General features: G+C 36.9%; 1 protein-coding gene across 2 annotated transcripts in view; it reads left to right on the top strand.

Annotated features, from left to right (window-relative positions):
- RNGTT (RNA guanylyltransferase and 5'-phosphatase) overlaps positions 1-21497 on the top strand; it is a 354408-nt gene that overhangs the window by 24029 nt on the left and 308882 nt on the right. For both annotated transcript variants that reach the window (XM_003822864.5, XM_003822865.5), the window contains exons 3-4: positions 4190-4293; positions 4384-4472. In XM_003822864.5, coding sequence (XP_003822912.1) covers positions 4190-4293; positions 4384-4472 — 193 coding nt within the window. The remainder of the gene's footprint in view (positions 1-4189; positions 4294-4383; positions 4473-21497) is intronic.

Below are 21497 nucleotides of genomic sequence, written 5' to 3'. Positions count from 1 at the left end.
CAGTCTTGTTCTTCAGGTGGCTTTTAAAAAAATCTTATTATTTTAAAATAATTAATAGACTCAAGGGAAGTTGCAGTAATTGTACACAGAATTCTGTGAACCCTTCTCCCAGCTTCTCACAATGGTGTCATTTTATATAATTGTAGTACAATATCACAAGCAGGAAATTGACATTGATACAGTACTGTTAACTGATTGCAGATCTTATTTACTTTTGATATGCATTTGTGTGTGTGTGTAGTTCAGTACAGTTTGATCTCATGTGTAAATTCATGGTAGTGATTATAGAACTGCTGCATCTCCACAGAGGAATTCCCTCATGCTACCTCTTTATAGTCAAACTCTCTCCTCACCCCGTCCCTGTACTCGCCAGAGTAGAAAAACAAAAATGTGTAGTTTTTCCATTTAAGAGAATGCCCACCTGACATCCCAGCCCCCAGCAAAACTTACTATAGCCTCCACTAACAACCACACCCTGAGCTACCAAGGAAACTGACTCTGTTTACAGTTGAAGAAACCATACAGAGACTACACTACTGCATGCATCCAGAATCATAACCAAAGTGCTTTACTCGACCAACACCACAGATATAGCTTCAGGAAAAAGTCCTTCCCTCCAAAAGCTAATTCCTTATCTGCAACTGCATAAGGCAGACCCTCCTAGAGCAGCCATTTTAGAGGCCTACTCCTGGGAATGCATTCTTTTTCCAGGGCTGTTAATTATTAATATTCCTTACTGGGGAAAGAATTCAGCGATATTTCTCTTACCTGTTTTTGGCAATAAGGGAAATATGGCTCTGTCCTGCCTGGCTCCCAGGCAGTTAGACCCAATGGTCATCTCCCTTGTTCCCTGAACATTGCTGTTATCCTGTTCTTTTTTTCAAGGTGCCCAGATTTCACACTGTTCAAACACACATGCTTCATGAACAATCTGTGCAGTTAACACAATCATCACAGGGTCCTGAGGCCACATACATCCTCAGCTTACGAAGATGATGGGATTAAGAGATTAAAGTAAAGACAGGCATAGGAATTTTACAATTTATGTTCTTCTGCCATGGCTTCAGCCGGTCCCTCTGTTAGGGGTCCCTGACTTCCCGCAACAATGGTTGACTTATTGAGATGGGATTAAGCCTCCAGTAATATGCATATGGCCATGTATACTGTTCTTCATTGGTTATTTAAGGAATTTATGAGAGAATTTTGACTGTACATACTTTTTTACCCTATGTGTTAGAATTTAACTGCCCAAGGTGTGATTCTTAGGCATCACATGGTACCTAAAAATCATAATGATTTTTGTCATTTTAGAAATAGACAATACGTTCACTTACTTCAAAAATCCACAAAAAAAGGTTGGTATCATGAAGTCTCCCTCTCACTTTTGCCCTCTATCTGCCTAGTCCCTCACCACATACCACACAGGTTCCACTGTTTTTAGATTTTTTAATACATCCTTTCAGAATTTCTTTATGTGTATGTAAGCAACTAAAAATACAGATTGCTGTGTTCTCCCCTGCACACTCAAGGTAGCACATTATATATGCTGGTCTGAAACTTGCATTTCCAGCTTAATAGTATACTCTGAAGATCTTCATATATTAGCACATAGAACTTCTTGTTCTTTTTTTTTTTTTTTTTTTTTTACAGCTTTATAGTATTCCATTAAAGTATGTACAGGTTGAGCATCCCTCATCCAAAAATATAAAATCTGAATCTTTTTTAGCACCTACATGATGCCCAAAGGAAATGCTTATTGGAACATTACAGGTTTTGGATTTTCATATTAGGATTGCTCAACCTGTAAGTATAATGCAAATATTGAAAAATCTGAAATCTTGAACACTTCAAGTCCCAAGCATTTCAGTTTAGGGAATCTTCTTACTACTTTACTTGGATGGTTTCTTTATGGAACTGGAAAATGTGTGCTGACATTTTCTGAAATTTACCAGCATGGGGTCATTTTTACTGCTTTTGTGTGTCTTCATTGCATTTTCCCCCTTGCATTGCTTCTGCTTCCCTGTAATCTGCCCCATCTTCTCCAGACTCCTTAGCTCTTGTGTAGATGAGAAATAGGTCTGCCACTTTATGGTGAGCTCTTTCTTACCGGAAATGTATTTTTATTGGCATTTTCCTAAAATCTGCTGCTCCTGGGTCTGCTTCTCTTTTCTTCCTTTCCATATAGCTTCTGTAGTGTTCTTAATTTTTTGGCAGAACTTAGACATTTTTTATGAATGTGTGGATTTTATATGCCTTCGTTTCACAGAAAATGAAACTTTTTTTAAAACAATTTACCTTGTTTTTATATGATACTGAAAGAATAGGAGAGGAAAATTTCTTATTTAATTTTTTAATCTTTTTCCCCCCAAACACATGGTTTTTCAAGCGATCCTCTTGCCGTGGCCTCCCAAAGTGCCAAGATTACAGGCGTGAGCCACTGTGTCTGGCCAAATTTCCCATACTACCATCTTCTTAATAAGATTGTCTGTATTTTTAACCTTGTTTCTTTTCAAAAAATGTAACTTGAGGCTTCAGTATATTTTCAGAAAATAGAAGAGTTGTTAATAACAAAGAAAGGGACATATATATAAAATATATATAATAAGATACATGTTTTATATGTATATATGTATATATGTTTATGTATATGTATATATGTATATACGTATATGTATATATGTATATACGTATATGTATATATGTATATGTATATATGTATGTACGTATATGTATATGTATATATGTATGTACGTATATGTATATGTATGTATACGTGTATATATGTATACACGTATATGTATATACGTATATGTATATATGTATATGTATACATATGTATATACATGTATATGCATATGTATACATATGCATATACATGTATATGTACATATGCATATACATGTATATGTACATATGCATATACATGTATATGTACATATGCATATACATGTATATGTACATATGCATATACATGTATATGTACATATGCATATACATGTATATGTACATATGCATATACATGTATATGTACATATGCATATACATGTATATGTACATATGCATATACATGTATATGTACATATGCATATACATGTATATGTACATATGCATATACATGTATATGTACATATGCATATACATGTATATGTACATATGCATATACATGTATATGTACATATGCATATACATGTATATGTACATATGCATATACATGTATATGTACATATGCATATACATGTATATGTACATATGCATATACATGTATATGTACATATGCATATACATGTATATGTACATATGCATATACATGTATATGTACATATGCATATACATGTATATGTACATATGCATATACATGTATATGTACATATGCATATACATGTATATGTACATATGCATATACATGTATATGTACATATGCATATATATGCATATACGTGTATACATATACATATGTATATATGTATACATGTATATACGTGTGTATATATATGCATATGTATACATATGTATATATGTGTATGTATATATGCATATGTATACATATGTATATATGTGTGTATGTATATATGCATATGTATACATATGTATGTGTGTATATGTATACATATGTGTATATGTATATGTGTGTATATGTATGTATATATATACACATCATATATATGATATAAATGGATTGTCTCATCTTTTAAGCCTGGGATATAAAATGGTGTAGTCAATAGATATTAACAGAATTATTGGTGGTGGCTGCTTGGAAGGCTGGGGTGGGTGATTTGTGCCGAGAGCTTGAGTTGTGGTATACTTCAGATAGATGCCATTCCTGCTCTAGCCTCTTGTCTAATAAATCACAGGTGCAGAGGTATATGCAGCAAACACTAGAGAAAACTCTAGCATTTTCTCTTTTGCATAGACTTTTATGATGTTGGCAGTAGAATTTGTTTTGCTTATATTCCTGTTCCTTCCTTAGTTTGGGAGTTAATTTATTTTATCAAGTGCCTGCTTAGTTTTAGTGTCTTGAATAAGACTTTGATAAGTGATACTTTTATTATCAATTGTTCAGGGGCAAAGTACATACAGAATCTCCCTCAATGTAAATGAATGAACTGTAGTATTGCCATTTAGTCTACTTATTTGGGAACAAATTAAGTTACTAGTAAATTTGCCCTTTCATTTTTTTTTTTTTTTTTAGGTTAAAATGGGCTTGTTGGTGGACCTGACAAATACTTCAAGGTTCTATGACCGAAATGACATAGAAAAAGAAGGAATCAAATATATAAAACTTCAGTGTAAAGGGTAAGTTATATATTAAGATTCTTTAATATTGAAACCTTTCATCACAATTTGTAATCTCTTTTTTCAAAAAAACTTTTTCTATATTACTAGACATGGTGAGTGCCCTACCACTGAGAATACTGAGACCTTTATTCGTCTGTGTGAGCGGTTTAATGAAAGAAATCCACCTGAACTTATAGGTATGTTTGGCTTTACTTTGCCATTGTTGAATATTTTATTTTGCAGTTAGGTTTCTGTTTTCTTGTTTGCAAATAAGTTGATATGAAAGTTTTTTTCTGTTTTAAATAATGACCAAGTAGTGTTTATTAAAATGAGAGATTGACTTGTGAATTATGTAATAAATGTATTTTCATAATTTTTACATTTTTCAAGATAAAGCCCTGATTTTCTCTCTTCAGGTGTCCTGTTGGGAAAGTCTATCCTAAACACTACATATTTATTTTTTATACTTCTACATTTTATAATTTTACATTTTATACTATATTATTCTGAAACTTCATTCTTTTTTATTCAGGATTTCTGAGAGCAATGTATGATGATGTAATTGTAGTTCATTTTTGCTTCTATATAGTATTCCATTATACAAATACACCACAGTTTATACTCTTGTTGATGCACAATTCCTTCATCAGATTTTTATTGATTGCTACTCTATCTATACCAGGCACCAGCTCGTGGAACACATCAGTGAACAAAATAGAAAAAAACATCCTGCTCTTACAGAGCTCATATTCTAGTGTGGGCTGGAGGCTGAGGGAAGGAGGCAGGCAATAACAAATTTAATAAGTAAATTTTCATAAAATGGCAGTTACTGAAAATGACTTTTGAGTTATTTTCAGGTTTGTTGTTGTTGTTGTTTTGCTTTTATAAACAATGCTGCTAGGAGTGGTCTTCTAGAATTTTTAAGGTTTGGTTTTAAATTTAATTTTTTTTAATGAAAGAAAAATTATTTTTTGAGACAAAGTCTTGCTGTATCGCCCAGGCCGGAGTGCAGTGCTGCGATCTTGGCTCACTGCAGCCTTGAACTCCTGGGCTCAAGTGATCCTCTCTTCTCAGCTTCCTGAGTAGCTGGGATTACAGGCACACACCACTACCCCCAGCTATTTATTTTTATTTTTTGTAGAGACAGGGTCTCACTATGTTGCCCAGGCTTGGTTTGAACTGCTGATGTCAAGTGATCCTCTTGCCACGGCCTCTCAAAGTGCTGAGATTACAGGCATGAGCCACTGTGCCTGGCCAACTTTGCTTTTCTGTTATTTCTGTTGGTATATGGTTTAAATTGAGGATGCAATGTAAAGTTTCCTTTTCTTTCTTTTTTTTTTTTTTGAGATGGAATCCCACTCTGTTGCCCAGGCTGGAGTGCAGTGGAGTGATCTCGGCTCACTGCAACCTCTGCCTCCCAGGTTCAAGCGATTCTCCCACCTCAGCCCCCTGAGTAGCTGGGATTACAGGCATGCACTACCACACCCTGCTAATTTTTGTATTTTTTTTTTTTTTGAGATGGAGTTTTGCTCTTGTTCCCCTGGCTGGAGTGCAATGGCACACTGTCAGCTCACTGCAACCTCTGCCTCCTGGGTTCAAACAATTCTCCTGCCTCAGCCTCCTGAGTAGCTGGGATTACAGGCATGTGCCACCATGCCTGGCTAATTATGTATTTTTAGTAGAGACAGGGTTTCTCCATGTTGGTCAGGATGGTCTTGAACTCCCAACCTCAGGTGATCTGCCCGCCTCAGCCTCCCAAAGTGCTGAGATTACAGGTGTGAGTTACCGTGCCGGGCTTAATTTTTGTATTTTTAGTAGAGATGGGGTTTCACCATATTGGCTGGGCTGGTCTTGGACTCCTGGCCTCGGGTGATCTGCCTGCCTACCTCGGCCTCCCAAAGTGCTGGGATTACAGGCGTGAACCACCATGCCTGCCCAATTAAATGTTTTCTACATAACCAACCATTTGTTTCAGCACAGTTTATTGAGTAGTTCTTTCTCTTCTTAGGGCTAGATGATATAAATTCATATATCTACTGTTTGAAAATATTTCCTATTCATCTCATTTTAATTTTTTGGTAATATTTTAAAACTTTTTTTCATCAAATTTTTTTGTGTCTTGTTTGATTTTAAGTAGCTAATGTTTTTCCTTATTTAGATAATTAACGGAAAAACTAGTAGTAAGAAAATTTGGGGATATATTGAGAACGTAAGATAAAAAAGAAAACATCAGCAACTTTCCTGGAAACAAGCAATAATTAGTTAGAAAATATAATTAGAAAATAGTCCCATTAATCTTAACAATATTGGCTATCACATATTGAACGTTTCCTCCCTGCTAGTCTTTGTGTAAACCATGTCACACACATTGTCTCATTTTCTTTTCATAGCAATTATATTAGGTAGATAGTATTGTTATGCCCTTAAACTGAGACTTGGAAAAGTTAAGACTGCTGAAGGGTCACTCACACAGCCAGTAAGGGCTAGAGTGTGGATTATATCCTAAGCAATCTGAGTTGCACGTTCACGCTTGAAACTACCTCTCTCTTCTATAACAGAAGTACAAAACACCAAGGAATTTTTACTAATAAATGTAGATCGTCTTTATGAAGAAAATATATTTAAATATTAAAATAAACATGAAGAAATGGAGAGACGTTACTTGTTTCCACATTAATTTCAAAGTTTTAATGTTGTTCTAACCAAAATCCCAATGAAAGTTACGCAGAATTACTTTGAAATTAATTTGTAAAATCCCCACCTCTATTAAGTCACTGAATATTACCGAGCACAGAAAAAAATAGTTTGACAAATCAGACATGCAAGTTATGAGCAAGAAAAATTTGAAAAACAAGAGTAATGAAGAGATTTTTCTTTCCAGTCATTAAATCATATGGTAAAGCAATGGAACTGATAGCACTAGTTCCTGGTGGTAAAGGAGATGTTTTTAAATTAGAGAGGAAAGGTGTGATTTTTCAGCAAATGGTGTTCCATTAGTCAACCACATAATAAGTGAATTTTAGGTGTATTAAATATTTTTAAAAGGACCAAAAAGAATATAGGAGAAAATAGTAAATATTTATTTAATTCTGGAGTAAACAAAGAAGGATATTCCATGTATATCACCAAAGACAGAATCCATAAATGAGTATTTTTCTTTTAAGAGTGCTCCTGGACTGCCTGCATCAGAACCACTTGAAGATACTTGTTAGAAATGTATGTTTTAGGGCCTATCCTGGACCTACGTAATCAAAATGTCTAAGGATGAATGTTAGGAATCCAGATTTTTTTTTAAGAGACAGGGTCTTGCTATGTTGCCCACTTGGAGTGCAGTGTCTATTTATAGGCATGATTATAGCACACTACAGCCTCGAACTCCTGTCCTCAATTGATCCTCCTGCCTTGGCCTCCTGAGTTGCTGGGACTACGTGCACCACTGCACTTTTGCCAGGAATCTAGATTTTCAAAAGAAAAGTATTAGGTGGCTTTTATGCAGACTTAAATTTGAGAACTGCTGTCAGAATTTAAAGTATGATGGCTATTAATGATGATAGTAACAGGTAGTTGTTTTTTTTTTTTTTTTTATGAGGTAAGGTCTTGCCGTATTGCCCAGGCTAGAGTGCAGTGGTGTGACTTCGGCTCACTGCAACCTCTGTCTGCAGGGCTCAAGTGATCCTCCCACCTCAGCCTCCCGAGTAGCTGGGACCATAGGCGTGCACACCACCACACCCTGCTAATTTTTGTATTTTTTGTAGAGACACTGTTTCACCATGTTGCCTAGGCTGGTCTTGAACTCCTGGGTTCAAGTGATCTACCCACCTTGGCCTCCCAAAGTGCTGGGATTACAGGCGTGAACCCTTATTTATTAATAAGCTAGTATTAATAAATGCTTATTATTTGTTCAATGGACTTGGGGAACTATAGATAAGGAAAGTGAGTCTCAGAGAAGTTAAGTACTTCGCCCATGGTCATGCATCTAATAAGTAGTTGAGCCAGGTTTTTTCTTTTTTTTTCTTGTCACTGCTATACTGACAAGGATAAGCCAGGTTTTTAATCCAGTTTCTGGCTTTAAAGTTGAAATCTGTAATTAGTTGCTGTAATTAGTTTCTAGTTGGCCACATAAAAGTGAAAAATTTTTGTCTTAAAACAAAACACAACAGGTGGGTATAGTGGCTCACCGTTGTTATCTCAGCACTTTGGGAGGCCAAGATGGGAGGATCACTTGAAGCCAGGGGTTTGAGACCATCCTGAGTAACAAAGTGAGACCCTGTCTCTGTAAATAAAAAAATTAGCCAAGTGCAGCAGTGTACTCCTGTAGTCCCAGCTACTTAAGAGGCTGAAGTGGGAGGACTGCTTGAGCCCAGGAGTTTGAGGCTATAGCGAGGTATGATCACACCTGCACTCCAGCTTGGGCAATAGAGTGAGAATCTGTCTCTAAAAAAAAAAAAAAATTGGAGAGGAGAATGTTTGAGGGCAAAGAAAAAAATAAAACATAAAACAACAACAACAAAAGACACAACAGAAGGGAGGCAAAAAGATGTTGGACAAATTGGGGTCTGGCTTGGTGGCACATGCCTGTAATCCCAGCTACTTGAGAGGCTGAGGCAGAAGGATTGCTTGAGCCCAGGAGTTTGACACTGGTCTGGGCAACATAGCAAGAATTCTGTCTCAAAAAAAGATTTTGACAAATTTGGAAAAATATCTGAAGCATATGTGACATAAAAAGTTAATAATCTTATTTATGAAGATATCTTATACACCAGTAAGTGAAAGAGGCATTCCTTAATAGAAAATTATGGAAAACAATGAAAGAGCAATTTACAGAATATGAAATACAAGAAACCAAGAAACATGAAAAAAAATTTTCTCACTTGCTAATGAGATACAAATTAAAGTACATGCTGGTAGCTGCACTCCACATCAGATTGGCAAAGATTAAAAAAATTATATTTCTGAGAGCTCCTAGGGGACTTTGCCCTGCATTACCTGGGAGTGGTGTCAGTTCAGTTCTGGGTTGAACAAGGCCCTTGCACATGGCATGTTGGGGGACCAGCCTAAAGTTCTTGTCACCTTCTCATGCGAAGCCAGCCAGCACTATCCTGGGTGGAGCCCCCCAGCATTGAGGTGGCCCTTGGCCACCCCTCCTCAGGGCCTCCAGGATAACTTGAGTACCCCTCCCAGTGGCTTCCCCTTCCCCTCCCCGGGGCTGCCAGGGGCACGTTGCTCTGTGCCATGGACTGAAACCAGCTCCTGGTGACAGAATGACCTGTTTGTTGGAAATGCCTTGTTGCCAGAGAAAGGAATCTTGGAACAAAACTATTTTGTTTAATTGTGAACTGGCCATAGAACACCTGTTTTTTTTAAATCAACTTATTAAGTTGGAGCACTATAATAGCTCTTGCTGATTTAGCTATGATATGTTTGTTAAACACATAATGCTATGTTTTATGAGGAAAAGGGATCGTAAGGAAGAGTAATGTTGCACCTGACATTAGGTGGGTAAAAGTGGCCTTGTGTTTGTGTCTGTTTCTACACAGAGCCTTTGGGTTTTGTTCTCTTCGTCAGGTAAATGTTTGTTGCATACCCTGCTGCACAGAGAACCTCCCTGCGTCTGTTTCTCTGTTCCTCTGTGGCTGACTCAATAAACTTTTCCTTCTTGGAAAAAAAAATTATAATGTCTGTTAGTGTCAAGGCTTGGATAAAATGGGTGCATTCATACATTTTTGAGTGTTAATTGGTATAGTCTCTACAGAGGGCTATGTGGAGAGAGAACATGGTGGTATTTCTCAGGATCCTTAAAAGTGTTTCTCTTGACTCATCAAGACTACGAACTTATTTTAAGGAAGTAGTCAGAGATGGACATAAAGAGTTATGTGAAAGGAATTTCACCACAACTTCCCTTGGTAACAAAAAAAAACAACCTGGAAACAACAATCATCAATGGTCAGTAAAATCATTAAGTAAAATACAAAATGGAAAACTTTATAACAGAGGAAATGAGCAGCCACCACTTGAACCCACTTATCTTAGTATCACTAAAAGTGGGACAGCCAAACATTATGTGCTTGCTGATGTGGTATGAAAGAAAATACACAGTACCATCTATAAAATATTCTTACCTAAAGTCTTAAAAGTGAATCTAATTATGTCTCTGGATTTAACTATCAATTTACAAGACATATGGGAGATAAGAGAACAAGCTAATTGAAACCATGAGGATGCAATCAGATAAATCCAGAATGTGGAACATTTCATAGAACAGTGGCTAGGCTTTTCCATCATATTGATTGCATTTAAAAGAGGGAATCAGGGACACTTGAGATACCTAACAAAAAATGCAGTTTGTAGGTATTGTTGGATCCTGGTTTGAAACATTAACTTTATCCCAGTACTTTGGGAGGCCGAGGCGGGTGGATCACGAGGTCAGGAGATCAAGACCATCCTGACTAACATGGTGAAACCCTGTTTCTAATAAAAAAATACAAAAAATTAGCTGGGCGTGGTGGCGGACGCCTGTAGTCCCAGCTACTCGGGAGGCTGAGGCAGGAGAATAGCATGAACCCGGGAGGTGGAGCTTGCAGTGAGCCGAGATTGCGCCACTGCACTCCAGCCTGGGCGACAGAGCGAGACTCCATCTCAAAAAAAAAAAATTTTTTTTTAAGGTAATTGAGGAAATCTAAAAACAAACTAGGTTCTAGATGACGTTAAGGAATTTATAACTCTTCTTTTGGTATAATTATTGCATGGTAATCATATGAAACCCAGAGTCCTTATTAGAGATGTGTATTGAAACATTTTTAGTGACATGACATATCTGTGACTTGCTCTAAAATGTAGTTTAAGGTCATTAAAATGCTAATTACTCTGATTTGATCTTTATACATTGTAGACATGTATTGAAATATCACACTCTACCCCATAAATATGTATTTATGTATTTATAATACAGTTATTATGTATAAATTAAAAATAATAGTAAGAGCTGGGCCCAGTGGCACATGCCTGTAGTCCCAGCTACTTGGGAGCTAAGGTGGAAAGACTGCTTGAGCCTGGGAGTTGAAGTCCAGCCTGGACAACATAGCCAGACCTGGTCTCTAAAAAATTATTTAATATAATAATGATAAAGGCAAAAAAAAAATTAATGTGGTTGTTCCTCAGACTCCTCAGGGGATTGGTTCTAGGATCCCCCTCAGATACCAAAATCCTCTGATGCTCAGTGCTCAAGTGCCTTGTATAAAATGGCATAGTATTTGCATATGACCTATGAACATCCTGCCGTTTTCTTTGAATCACCTCTAGGTATTACTTATAATACCTAATGCAATGTAAGTTCTATGTGAACAGTTACTATATTGTATTTTTAAATTTGTATTATTTTTTACTGTATTTTTTATTGAGTTTTTTCCCAAATATTTTTAATACAGATATAGGAAGGCCAATTTACTCCAAAAATATTATTAAGGGTGGAGGATGAAAAAAAATCAGCAAAATGATAATTACCAAAGATGGATGATGGATACATGAGGTTTCATTTTTCTATTCTCACTACTTTGGGTATGTCTGCAAACTTCCATAATAAAAAAAAATTTGAGAGTACTGCCCCAGAGAAGCTAACAGTATGGTAAAAATTGAAAACATCTGGTTCTAAGGGTTTCAGATAAGGGACTATGAAGCTGTAGTTACTGCTAAGGATTAGAAAAGGTTTCAAGCTTCTGTGTGTTTCAAGAACTTTATATTTCCATGAAGCCTACAGCATTAGCCCACAGCCTCACCAATTATCAACTGATAACTGAATCAATTGTCAACTGTAATTGATAAATTAACAATTATATCAGCTAATTCAAAGATTACTTTTTTTTTTTTTAAAGACCAGGTCTCACTATGTCACCCAGGCTGGGATTTTTTTTAAAACCAAGACAGCTTTGAAAAGAAACCTGAGTCTAACCTTTGCCACATCACAAATGTTTACTACTGGTCACAAATATTGATCAGCAAGAGTTTGTGCAAGGCTGATAAAAATTCCTTCTCTGAAACTAAAAATAAATGAAAGTACTATAAAAGCAGGACAGTATTTTCAGATCCTAAGACTACTTAAGCTTGATTCTTTAGTGCTTTTTATTTAAAAAAGTGTTATCAGCAATCAGTTCTGAGACTAGTTTCTGTTATTGTCTCTACAGTAATACTATAAGAAATAACTGGCAATACATCCTGTGCTCCAAAATTTGGCAGGCCCAAAGCAAATGTTTCCACTTCAATCCACATGAACAGAATCACTGCCGGGAATATAAAACAAAATATATATATATCACTAGGTTCTATAAATTTTATAACCTGTAAACACTCAAAACAATTAGAATTTTTTCTTATCAGTTCTTCTAAGAATACAACTGCACAATTTATAACAAGGATGAATTTGTTTTCCTAAACCTGGAGTATGAATCTTTCTAAAATCATGACATCTAATGCCAGAGGTTAAAATTGCTTGACTGCCCTCCTTTGAATTCATTAAGCATATTTAATGTTTACCCCTATAATGGCTTCTCTCAAATGAGAAAACACTTCTGTGAGTTGTTTTTACTTATTCAGATAAAGGCCTCAGTATTACCTTAAGCTCTGTAGGTTCTAGTCATATACCTCAATATATGTGTATGTATGTGTGATTGTTATATATATTCATGTAAATGTATGAATATATATACACACATCCTTAACATATTTCATGTATATCTCATAATATTGTTCTGTTAAATAATAGCTGCATACTGTACCATATAAATAACCTGCTTTTTTCAAAACAAAAAATACAGTATAGTAACTGTTCACATAGCACTTACATTGCATTAGGTATTATAAGTAATACCTAGAGGTGATTCAAAGAAAATGGCAGGATGTTCATAGGTCATATGCAAATACTATGCTATTTTATACAAGGCACTTGAGCACTGAGCATCGGAGGATTTTGGTATCTGAGGGGGATCCCAGAACCAATCCCCTGAGGAGTCTGAGGAACAACTGCATTAATTTTTTTTGCCTTTATTGTATTATATTAAATAATTTTTTAGAGACCAGGTCTGGCTATGTTGTTCAGGCTGGACTTCAACTTCATCCCACAAATTGTAACAATTAAAATTGTCTCTAGACATTACAAAATGTCCCCTGGGGGGCAAAATCTTCCCCAGTTGAGAACTACTGAATCCTCGGTGCAGTGGCTCACGCCTGTAATCCCAGCACTTTGGGAGGCCGAGGTGGGTGGATCACCTGAGGTCAAGAGTTTGAGACCAGCCTGACCACCATGGTGAAATCCTGTCTCTACTAAAAATACAAAATTAGCCAGGCGTGGTGGCGCATGCCTGTAATCCCAGGTATTCAGGAGGCTGAGGTAGAGGTTGTAGTGAGCCGAGATTGCTCCATTGCGCTCCAGCCTGGGCAAAAAGAACAAAACTCCGTCTCAAAAAAAAAAAAAAAAAAAAAAAAAGAACTACTGACCTAATTAGACTGATCAGATAATTGGGATTTTTAGCATTAAAAAATTTAGCTAGTGAGATAGAAATAAAATTGTGGGCCAGGTGTGGCGGCTCATGCCTACAATCCCAGAAGACCAAGGCCGAGGATCTCTTGAGCCCAGGAGTTCAAGACCAGCCTTGGCAACACAGAGAGACCCTGTCTATACCCCCCCCCCCACCCTCCAAAATAGTGTATGTTGAGATCAGGCTTTATTTAAAAAGATACATTGTCACCAGCCCCTTTATAAACTGCCCCAACATGTATAGCTATAGCTAATCTCTCTGTCTATTTGTTGGGGAGTTTCTTTTCCTAGTTTGATTGTAAATGCCATATACATTTATTTCATTACATTAGCTTGCCTAGAAAAATTTGAATAGAAGTTGCCTTGAAATAGTTAATTGTGAGCTAATATTTAGTTAAAAACTGTGGCTTACTTACCACTAGATGGACCCATTCTCATGATGAAGAAAACTGAAAATTGCTTTAAACAAAAACTGAAGACGTATCTAAGCTTGTAGTATATCTAATTAATGGATTTTTAAATATCAAATACATAATCTCCCACATTTTTCTATAGTGGTTTGTTTTGATGGTTTTGTAACTTTATAACCCTATCTATAAATGTTTTGATGTATAACTGAACCATTAGACTAAGACTTTTTGTATTTGCATATAAAAAATATTAAAAGGAAAATGGTACTTTCCTAGATTACATATCTTCACATGTCATATTAGCTAATTGGCAATTATTATTTCATTTCCTATTCATAAAAATATTTAATCTTGCAAGAGTAAAAATTGGATACAAAAACAGTAGCTTAGGTGAGAAACATCGAAAGTTGAAATATTTGTTGCTTGAATTGGTCTGAAATAGAAGATAGTAAGGAACTTTACATGTTGGGTTAAGATACATGAATACAAAAATGTGTTTATAGTGCACATCTTTGTGTGGCTTTTTTGAAGCACTTTTTCTTACAAAGCAATGGAGATAATGGAATTTATAGATTTTCTTGGTCATAGCTATTTATTTCTAAGTGATGTCTTCAGTTCAAGGCTGATCTCTTTGTTTTTTATTTTCTTCTTTCAGAAACTTAATTTCACTTATATCGTTTCTATTATTGTCAAGCTTTGTGGTTTAACTAGGTTCTTGTCCTGAGCCTGTGAACATACCTAAACTTGTTAAATAATCCCCTCCCGCTGAAAAAAACCCCGTACCCTTCTTTCTGTTTTGCATTCCCTCTTCCCTTTCTCAGCTGACTTTTTAAAAGAATCTATACTTGAATCCATTTATTCCTATCCACTTTGTTGCAGTCTGGAGTCCTCCCTCAGCACTGTTTTTTGTTTGTTTGCTTTTTAAGACTGTGTCTCACTCAGTCATCCAGGCTGGAGTGCAGTGGTGCAATCATAGCTCACTGCATCCTCGACCTCCTGGTCTCAAGCAATCCTCCCACCTCAACCTCCTGAGTAGCTGGTACTACAGGCACTTGCCACCATGCCTGGCTATTTTTTAAATTTTATTTTTTGTAGAGACAGGGTCATACTGTGTTGTCCAGGCTGGTCTTGAACTCCTGGCCTCAAGTGATATTCCCGCCTCGGCCTCCTAAAGTGCAGGGATTACAGGCATGAGCCACTGCACCTGGCTAGCACTCTTAATCAAATAGTGATTTTCCATTCTAATCATTATGTGACATCTAAGCACTCATAACTTAGAAAATTTCCTTTACTTGGCATACATGACCCTGTGTTTTTGTTCTTTGAAGCCCATCATGGTTCATTCTCAGTCTTTTTTTTGAGATGGTGTCTCGCTCTGTCGCCCAGGCTAGAGTGCAGTGGCATGATCTCAGCTCACTGCGATCTCTGCCTCCTGGGCTCACGCGATTCTCCTGCCGCAGCCTCCCAAGTAGCTGGGATTACAGGCAACCGCCACCAACCCCAGTTAATTTTTCTATTTTTAGTAGAGATGAGGTTTCTCCATTTTGGCCAGGCTGATTTTGAACTCCTGGCCTTAAGTGATCCGCCACCCTCAGCCTCCCAAAGTGCTGGGGATTACAGGCCAGAGCTATAATCAGCCGTGGGAGTGGTTTTTCTAAACTCTGATAATTTTATTGCCATGCTTAAAATTCTTTACTATATCTCCATTGCCTTTATAATCTTCAGTATGTTTCACAGGTTTTTTTAGGATTTTGACCCTTTCATTTTCTCCAACTGCATTTGGCATTTCTTACCACAGCTCATATTCTAGCCATTCTGATTTATTTATAGTTTGCCATATGTGCTTTTTTGATTAATATATTTACATTTGCACAGATTGTTCCTACTGTCTGCAGTTCCATTGTATAAATATACTTTTTTATTGAGAGTTGTTCAATGACTAAGGTTTTTATTCTAAATATTAATGGTCATTTTATTATACCAGGAATGTAGAAATTGGTGATTTGGCTCAATTGATAGTTGTTTTCAAAAAAATTTTAAAAGTAGCATGTTTTGTGGTGGGCAGGCCTATGCAAACCTATTCTCAAAGTCCAAGGAAGCAAAGAAACCAAAGAAAGAGACTGACAAATCCGGTTTCTTAGAAAGATATATTTAATAGGGACTTAAAAAGAAACCAATCCTGCTTGTCAGGTGGCAGTGAGATAAGATGGTGGATCCCCACCATTACTCCCAAGGCCAGGGCTTATAAACCTCAGGAAACAGGTGATTCAGAAGGGTTAAGTAGAACAAGTAAGTACAATCACATCAAGGTTGTTTTTACCTTTGGTCAGGATTTATAGTTAGGACATGCTCTTACACAAAGAGCAGTAGATAAACTAGAAATCTTAGAGGCCTTCCCAGAACTGGGGTTAATCAGAAGTCAACATAGGCAGATTAGCATCCAAGATGGAGTTGCTTTGGCCTCCACATAGTAAAAAATTTTTTTGGAAAGAACTCCTACCATAATATACAAATGAGATTAAAGTGATTTTTTGGCATATATTTTTAAATGTATCAAATGTATAACCTGGGTTTTTGATAAAGTTCATTGCTGAGAACAAGGCCATATTGATGAACACAAACATTTGGATTATGTTATTAATACAAACTACAGACTTATACCAGCATCTCACTTTAGCATCTAGCTAAAAAAACAACATATTGAGATATAATTTTATATAAAACAGGATTCATTTAAATTGTACACTCTGATGATTTATTTTAATTTTTGAGACAGTGTCTCACTCTCACCCAGGCAGGAGTGTAGTGACGCCATCACCGCTCACAGCACCCTCCACCTCCTGGACTCAAGCGATCCTCTCCTCTCAGCCTCTTTCGTAGCTGGGACTACAGGCACACACCACCATGCATGGCGAATTTTTGTATTTTTTCTAGAGACAGGGTTTCACCATGTTGCCCAGGCTGGTCCTGAACTTCTGGGCTCAAGTGATCTACCCGCCTTGGCCTCCAAGTGCTGGGATCACAGGCATGAGCCACCTGCCTGGAAGAATCTGAGGTTCGATAGATGTAGATACTGGTAAAACCACAGTATGAGGGTTCCAGTTCCTCTACATCCTCAGGAACACTTGATACGGTCACTCTTTTCAATTTTAGCTATTTTAATGAATGTATACTAGGATCTCATTGTGGTTTTAACTCGCATTTTCCTGATAATTGATGATGTTAAGCAACTTATGTGCTTCGTGGTCTTACATATTTTGTTTTGTAAAGTTCAGATCTTTTGCCCAGGTTTAAAAAATACTGAGTTATCTTATTGAACTGTAACAGTTTTAAAAAAAATTTTTTATTTGTATCAGCAAATATTGCCTGACAAAATAGTTCTTTATATATTCCAGATATAAGTCCTTTGCCAGATATATGGGTTGCAAATATTTTCTGTGGCTTTCCTTTTGCTTTTTTAATTAAAATTTAAATTTTAGGTTCAGTGGGTAACATGAGCAGGTTGTTATAAGGGTATATTGTGTGAGGCAGGAGTTTGGGCTTCTGTTGGTTTTATTACCCAGATAGTGAACATAGTACCCAATAGGGAGTTTTTCAGCCCTTGCCCTTCTTCCTCTCTTCCTCCTATTGGAGTCCCCAGTGTTTGTTCCTGTCTTTATGTCTGTGTGTACCCAAAATTTAGCTCCAGCTTATAAGTGAGAACATGTGATAGGTGGTTTTCTGTTTCTGCGTTAATTCACTTGGGATAATGGCCTCCAGCTGCATCCATGTTACTGCGAGGGATGTGATTTCATTCTTTTTTATGGCTGCATAGTAGTCTATGGTATATATGTACTGCATTTTATTTACCTAGTCCACCATTGATGGACACCTAGGTTAATTCCATGTCTTTGCTATTGTAAATAGTACTATGGTAAACATACAAGTGCGGGTATCTTTTTGGTAGAATGATTTGTGTTCCTTTGGGTATATTTCCAATAATGGGATTGTGGGTCAAATGGTAGTTCTATTTTTAGTTCTTTGTGAAATCTCCAAATTGCTTTCCACAGTGAGTAAACTAACTTACATTCCCCCCAACAGTGTATAAGCATTCCCTTTTCTCTGCAGCCTCTCCAGCATCTGTTATTATTTGACTTTTTAGTAATAACCATTCTGACTGGTATGAGATGGTATCTCATTGTGGTTTTTATTTGCATGTCCCTGGTAAGTGATGGTGAGCATTTTTTCATTCTTGTTGGGCCACTTGTATGTCCTCTTTTGATAACTGTCTGTTCATGTCCTTTTCCCACTTTTTAATGGGGTTATTTGTTTTTTGCTTGTTGAATTAAGTTCCTTGTAGATTCTGGATATTAGTCCTTTTTCAGATACATAGTCTGTGAATATTTTCTCCCATTCTGTAGGTTATCTGTTTACTCTGTTGATTATTTTGCTGTGCAGAAGCTCTTTAGCTTAATTATGTCCCACTTGTCAATTTTTGTTTTTGAGGACTTAGACATAAATTCTATGCCTAGGCTGCTGTCCATAAGGCTATTTCCTAGGTTTTCTTCCAGGATTTTTATAGTTTGCAGTCTTACATTTAAGTCTTTAAGCCATCTTGAGCTTTTTTTTTGTATACGGTGATAAATAGGGGTCCAGTTTAATTCTTCTGCATATGGTTAGCCAGTTTTCCTAGCACACTTTATCGAATAGGGAGCCCTTTTCCCATTGCTTATTTTTGTTGACTTTGTTGAAGATTGGTTAGTTGTAGGTATGTGGCTTTATTTCTGGGTTCTCTATTCTGTTGCATTTGTCTGTGTGTCTTTTTGTAGGAGTACCATGCTCTTTTGGTTACTGTAGCCTTATTAGCATAGTTTGCGGTTGGTTGTAATATGATGCCTTCAGCTTTGTCCTTTTTGCTTAGGATTGCTGTGTCTATTTGGGTTCTTTTTTTGGTTCCATATTTTATAATAGTTTTTTTTCTTCTGTGAAAGAAAAATGCTGTTGGTAATTTGACAGGAATGGGGTTGAATCTGCAGATTGCTTTGGACAATATGGACATTTTAACGATATTGATTCTTTCAATCCATGAGCATGGAATTTTTTTTATTTGTTTGTGTTGTCTGTGATTTCTTTCATCAGTGTTTTGTAGTTCTCCTAGTACAGATCTTTCACCTCCTTGGTTGGGTGTATTCCTAGGTATTTTATTTTTTTGTGTGGCTGTTGTAAATGGAATCGTGTTTTTCATTTGGCTCTCAGGTTGAACATCATTGGTTTATAGAAATGCTATTGATTTTTGTATGTAGATTTTGTATTCTGAAAATTTACTGAAATGGAGAACATATGATGTCCTCTCTTCCTATTTGGATGCCTTTTATTTCTTTCTTTTGCCTGATTGCTCTTGCTAGCACTTCTAGTACTATGCTGGATAGGAGTGGCGAGAGTGGGCATCCTTGTCTGGTTCCTTTTCTTAAGGGGAATGGTTCCAGCATTTGTCTGTTCAGTATTATGTTGGCTGTGGGTTTAGCATAGATGGCTCTTATTATTTTGAGGTATGTTCTTCAATGCGTAGTTTGTTTAGGATTATTATCATGCAGGAATGTTGGATTTTGTCAAATGCTTGTTTTGCAGCCATTGAGATGATCATGTGGTTTTTGTTTTGAATTCTGTTTATGTGTTAAATCACACTTACTGATTTTCGTATGTTGAACCAACATTGCAACCCAGGAACAAAGTTTGCTTGAAGCAGTGAATTAACTTTTTGATGTGGTGCTGGATTTGGTTCGCTAGTATTTTTTTGAGGATTTTTGTGTCTATGTTTATCAGGGATATTGGCCTACAGTATTTTTTTTTGTTGTGTTTTTGCCAGATTTTGGTATCACAATATGTTGGTTTTGTAGAATGAGTTAGGAAGGGGTCCCTTCTCTTCAATTTTTGGGGATTGTTTCAGTAGGATTGGTACCAGCTCTTCTTCGTATCTCTGGTAGAATTGGGCTGGGAATCCATCTGGTCTAGGGCTTTTTTGTTTTGTTTTGTTTTGTTTTTTTTTGAGACAGAGCTTCACTCTACTGGCCAGGCTGGAGTGCAGTGCTGCAATCTTAGCCCACTGCAACCTCTGCCTCCTGTGTTCAAGCAATTCTCATGCCTCAGCCTCCCGATTAGCTGGGATTACAGGCGTGTGCCACCATGCCTGGCTAATTTTTTGTGTTTTTAATAGAGATGGGGTTTTGCCATGTTGGCCTGTCTGGTCTTGAATTCCTGGCCTCAGTGATCTGCCTGCCTCAGCCTCCTAAAGTGTTGGGATTATAGGTGTGAGCCACTGTGCCTGACTAGGGCTTTTTTGGGGTTGGTAGGTTTTTTATAACTGGTTCAATTTCAGAGTTCATTATTAGCTTGTCCAGGGTTTCAGTTTCTTCCTTCTTCAGTTGTGAAGTTGTGTGTTTCCAGGAATTTGTTCATTTTCTCTAGATTTTCTAGTTTGTGTGCATAGAGGTATTCAGAATAGTCTCTGAGGATCTTTTGTATTTCTGTGCGGTTGTTCGTAATGTCACCTTTGTCATTTCAGATTGTGCTTATTTGGATCTTCCCTCTTTTTTTTTTCTTTGTTAATCCAGCCAATGGCCTGTCCATCTTGTTTATCCTTTCCAAGAAACAACTTTTCATTTCACTATATGGTTTTCTTTACATGGCTTTTTGGGTCTCAACTTCTTTTTGCTCTGCTCTGATTTTAGGTATTTCTTTTCTCCTGCTAATTTTGGGATTTGTTTGTTTTTGTTTTTCTAGTTCCTTTAGATGTGATATTAGATAGTTTGAGATCTATCTTCTTTTCATTTCTTTTTTTTTTTGGTGGCAGGGTCTCACTCTGTCAGCCAGGCTAGAGGTCAGTAGCATGATCATAGCTCACAGCAGCCTCAAGCTCCAGGGCTCAAACAGTCTTCCTGCCCTAGCCTGAGTAGCTAGGATTACAGGTGCATGCCACCATGCTTGGCTGATTTTCAGCAATTTTTTTTTTTTTTGGTAGAGATGGGGTCCTGCTTTATTGCCCAGGCTGGTCTTGAACTCTTGGGCTCAGGTGATCCTCCTGCCTTGGCCTCCCAAAATGCTGGGATTACAGGTATGAGCCACCATGCCCAGGCCTTTCTGTCTTCTTCTTCTTCTTTTTATTTTATTTTTTGAGGTAGGGTCTTACTTTATCACCCAGGATGGAATTCAGAGGCACAATCTCGGCTCACTGCAGCCTCGACCTCCTGGGTTCAAGCAATCCTCCCACCTCAGCACTCCCCAAGTAGCTGGGACTACAGCAATTTATT

Source organism: Pan paniscus, chromosome 5, assembly GCF_029289425.2.
Source record: "Pan paniscus chromosome 5, NHGRI_mPanPan1-v2.0_pri, whole genome shotgun sequence".
Lineage (NCBI taxonomy): Eukaryota > Metazoa > Chordata > Mammalia > Primates > Hominidae > Pan > Pan paniscus.
The sequence above is the reverse complement of the archived record's forward strand: the minus strand, read 5'-3'. Positions and strand labels throughout refer to the sequence as shown.